General features: G+C 32.5%; 1 protein-coding gene across 1 annotated transcript in view; it reads left to right on the top strand.

Annotated features, from left to right (window-relative positions):
- slc44a1a (solute carrier family 44 member 1a) overlaps positions 1-3,162 on the top strand; it is a 14,414-nt gene that overhangs the window by 7,567 nt on the left and 3,685 nt on the right. The window contains exons 6-9 of the mRNA XM_016506637.1: positions 401-570; positions 1,986-2,075; positions 2,185-2,324; positions 2,402-2,588. Of these exons, the coding sequence (XP_016362123.1) occupies positions 401-570; positions 1,986-2,075; positions 2,185-2,324; positions 2,402-2,588 (587 nt within the window). The remainder of the gene's footprint in view (positions 1-400; positions 571-1,985; positions 2,076-2,184; positions 2,325-2,401; positions 2,589-3,162) is intronic.

Here is a 3,162-nt window from a genome sequence, read left to right as displayed (position 1 = left end):
TGTGTGTGTGTGTGTGTGCACTTGGATGGGATAAATGCAGAGCACTTGAGTCTGACTCTAACCTTTTGAATTGAAGTGTACAGTGTCAGTACTATAAATTATATATTATGTTTTAAATATACATTTGTCATAAAATATTTCCACTAAAAAGTCACTGTCTAGAGATAGCAAGTTGCAAATCATGATTCATAACTATTGGAACAAGAACAGATCCATCGATATTTCCACCCAAACGTCCTCTTTCTGAAGAAAGTATGTCAACACAGCAAAGAAAACATCTTGTCTTATGATTTCATGAAGTCTTAAAAGATTACTGCTTATACATACAAAAAACATTAGGTAGATATTTGATTTGTAGGTTTGATCAATTTCCATTCAAACTGTCATTTTTTTCGTGCAGTGCATCTTTACCAGTGTTTCACCGCTGTATTCCCGTTGACATTTCCTGCTACGCCAAGTTTGCCGAGGCCTTCATCACTTTCGTCAGTGACAACAGCGTGGTGCACCGGGTCATCGCTGGAGTGATGACATCCAGAGAGATCATCATGGGCCTGTGTCTGCTCGCTCTCGGTCAGCTGTTCTCATCAAAACTTAGGAAACCAACATTCATACAAATGACATTCCTCAAAACTTCCATTAACATCTTTCAAGTCATAAATATAAAACCCGATTTGCATCAGTGCTATTTTTAATATCAAGATATTATATTATAGTTTTTATTAATATTTTGAATTGGTTTTTATTTACATATTTTCGATTTTCATTTTGATGTTTTAGTATTTTTAACATTTTTTCATTTTTGTTGTATTAAATATTTACATTTTTATTTCAGTTTGGGTTATTTTAGCACGTCATGTTAAACTAAATTAAAATGTTTGACAATGTTTCCTGGGCAACTAGCTGAAATAAGTTTATTTCGCTTGCTGTTAATTTTATTTCATTTTAATTTGAGTTAGTTTTAGTATTTTCTATGTTGTGTTTTTTCCCAATTTTTTATTAGTTTTAGTTTTTTATTTAACATGACTATATAGTTTTTAATATTTATAATATAATAATAATATTTCATTTTTAGTTATTTTAGTACATCAATTTAAACAAAATGAAAATGAGAAATGTTTCATTGGAAACTAGCTGAAATAAGATTTATTTTATTTCACTTGCCGTTTATTTTATTTCATTTTAATTTGAGTTAGTTTTAACATTTAAAAAAATATATATATTCGTTTTTGTTATTAAACATGAATATATAGTTTTTATACATTTTTATTTCACTTTTATTTCTTTTAGTACATCAATTTAAACTTTCTTTTTGTTGTTTTCATAATCTTATTCGTTTTAGTTTTTATTAAATATGTCTGAATAGTTTTTATTCATTACTAGCTAAAGTTTGAATTCTATTTTATTTCATTTTAATTTTAGTTTTAGTAATTTTGTTGTGTTTTTTTTTTATTGCTGAAATATGTTGGTGTTTTATTTTATTTCAGTTAATGTTTTTTTTTTTTTTTCAATTAATGAAATACATTTGAATATATATTCACAGCTGTTTTAAATTGTAATAATATTTAACAGTATTTTTACTGTATTCTTGATCAAATAAATGCAGCTTAGTCTGAAATGTTCCCAAGTCCAGAGACGTAGCAAGGAGATCTGTAAAATAATCCATGTGACATCAGTGGTTAAACCGCAATTATACGAAGCTACGAGAATACTTTTTGTATGTTGACACAGAACAGCATACGCTGTTTACCTCCAGTGGATATTCTCCAAAACGGTGCTACAGGGTAATGCGGAGGAGACGAATTGTTGAATAAAGTCGTTTTTTCTTTTTCTTTTGTGCACAAAAAGTATTCTAGTAGCTTCGTATTATTGCGGTTTGTGAGTAATTAATGACAGAATTTTCATTTTTGGGTGAACTATCCCTTTAAACGTCAGTGGTCAGAAGAGCGAGGTTTAAAGCACCGTTCTGTCTCTGCTCTGTGCTGCAGTTCTGTCTCTGATCCTGATGGTTGTGATCCGCTACATCTCTGTGGTTCTGGTCTGGATTCTCACAGCTGTCGTGGTGGTCGGGTCGATTGGTGAGACTTTGGTATTACATAGAAATAAATGAAAGGACAAGCAGCCAACTGTCACCAGCTGAACGTCATAAAGAGCCCGTGATGTGAGGCAGCGCTGTGTTTGTGGCAGGTGGGACGGGGATCTTGTGGTGGCTGTATGTGGATCAGTCAAAATCTGTGAACGTCACTCTACCGGCTCTGGAACTGGAGGTGGCCAAAGACAACCAGAAAGCCCTGCTCATCTACGCCATCGCTGCCACGGTCTTCATGGTAGGTTTGGATTTGCATACTACTATATGAACTGCCAAACGCCAAGAATTTTTAATGTGCAAATATGTAATACTCAGGTGATTCTGCTGCTGCTGATGTTCTTCATGAGGAAGCGTGTGGCGCTCACCATCGCTCTGTTTCACGTGGCCGGTAAAGTGTTCACCCATCTGCCTCTGCTGGCCCTGCAGCCCGTCTGGACCTTCCTCACGCTCATGCTCTTCTGGGTTTACTGGATCACTGTGCTCCTCTTCCTCGGATCCGCAGGTCTGTCAGAGCAAACGAATGAAGGTCTGGGTAGTTTTCTGGTAGTTGATCGCAGGGCTGAACCATATAGCTTCATATCTCAGTTATGTATTTGCTCCAGTAAAGTACATTTTAAAATGACAGAACTAAACAAAATGTTCTCAGTGATACTCGAGGCATTTTTCCAGTTTAATATTTGTTTGTTTGCATCACAATTCAAAATGCTTATTTCTAACTCTATAATATTGTTGTTTGTTACAGCGTATTATAACAATGGTACATATATAAATATTGGTACATATATAAAATATATAATTATTTTCATGTGCCGATGTTATAATAAATATATAAATAAATAATAAATGTATTATTTATTATATATTATATTTATTTAATATATTTATATATTTTTATGTTTTGTAACTAAAATGTAATTAAATTATAATACGTATGTTTATATAGTACAGTTGTATAATAATTTTATATAGTATAAGTTATATAGCAACTGTGTATACAGTATGTATATATACATTTTTTTTATATATATACACAAATTAGTATAAACGTGTTTGTGTGTGTGTGTGTGTGTGTGTGT

This window comes from Sinocyclocheilus anshuiensis, unplaced genomic scaffold (assembly GCF_001515605.1).
Source record: "Sinocyclocheilus anshuiensis isolate Anshui unplaced genomic scaffold, SAMN03320099.WGS_v1.1 scaffold274, whole genome shotgun sequence".
Lineage (NCBI taxonomy): Eukaryota > Metazoa > Chordata > Actinopteri > Cypriniformes > Cyprinidae > Sinocyclocheilus > Sinocyclocheilus anshuiensis.
Note: the sequence above shows the minus strand (reverse complement) of the source record. Positions and strands in the feature narration are given on the sequence as shown.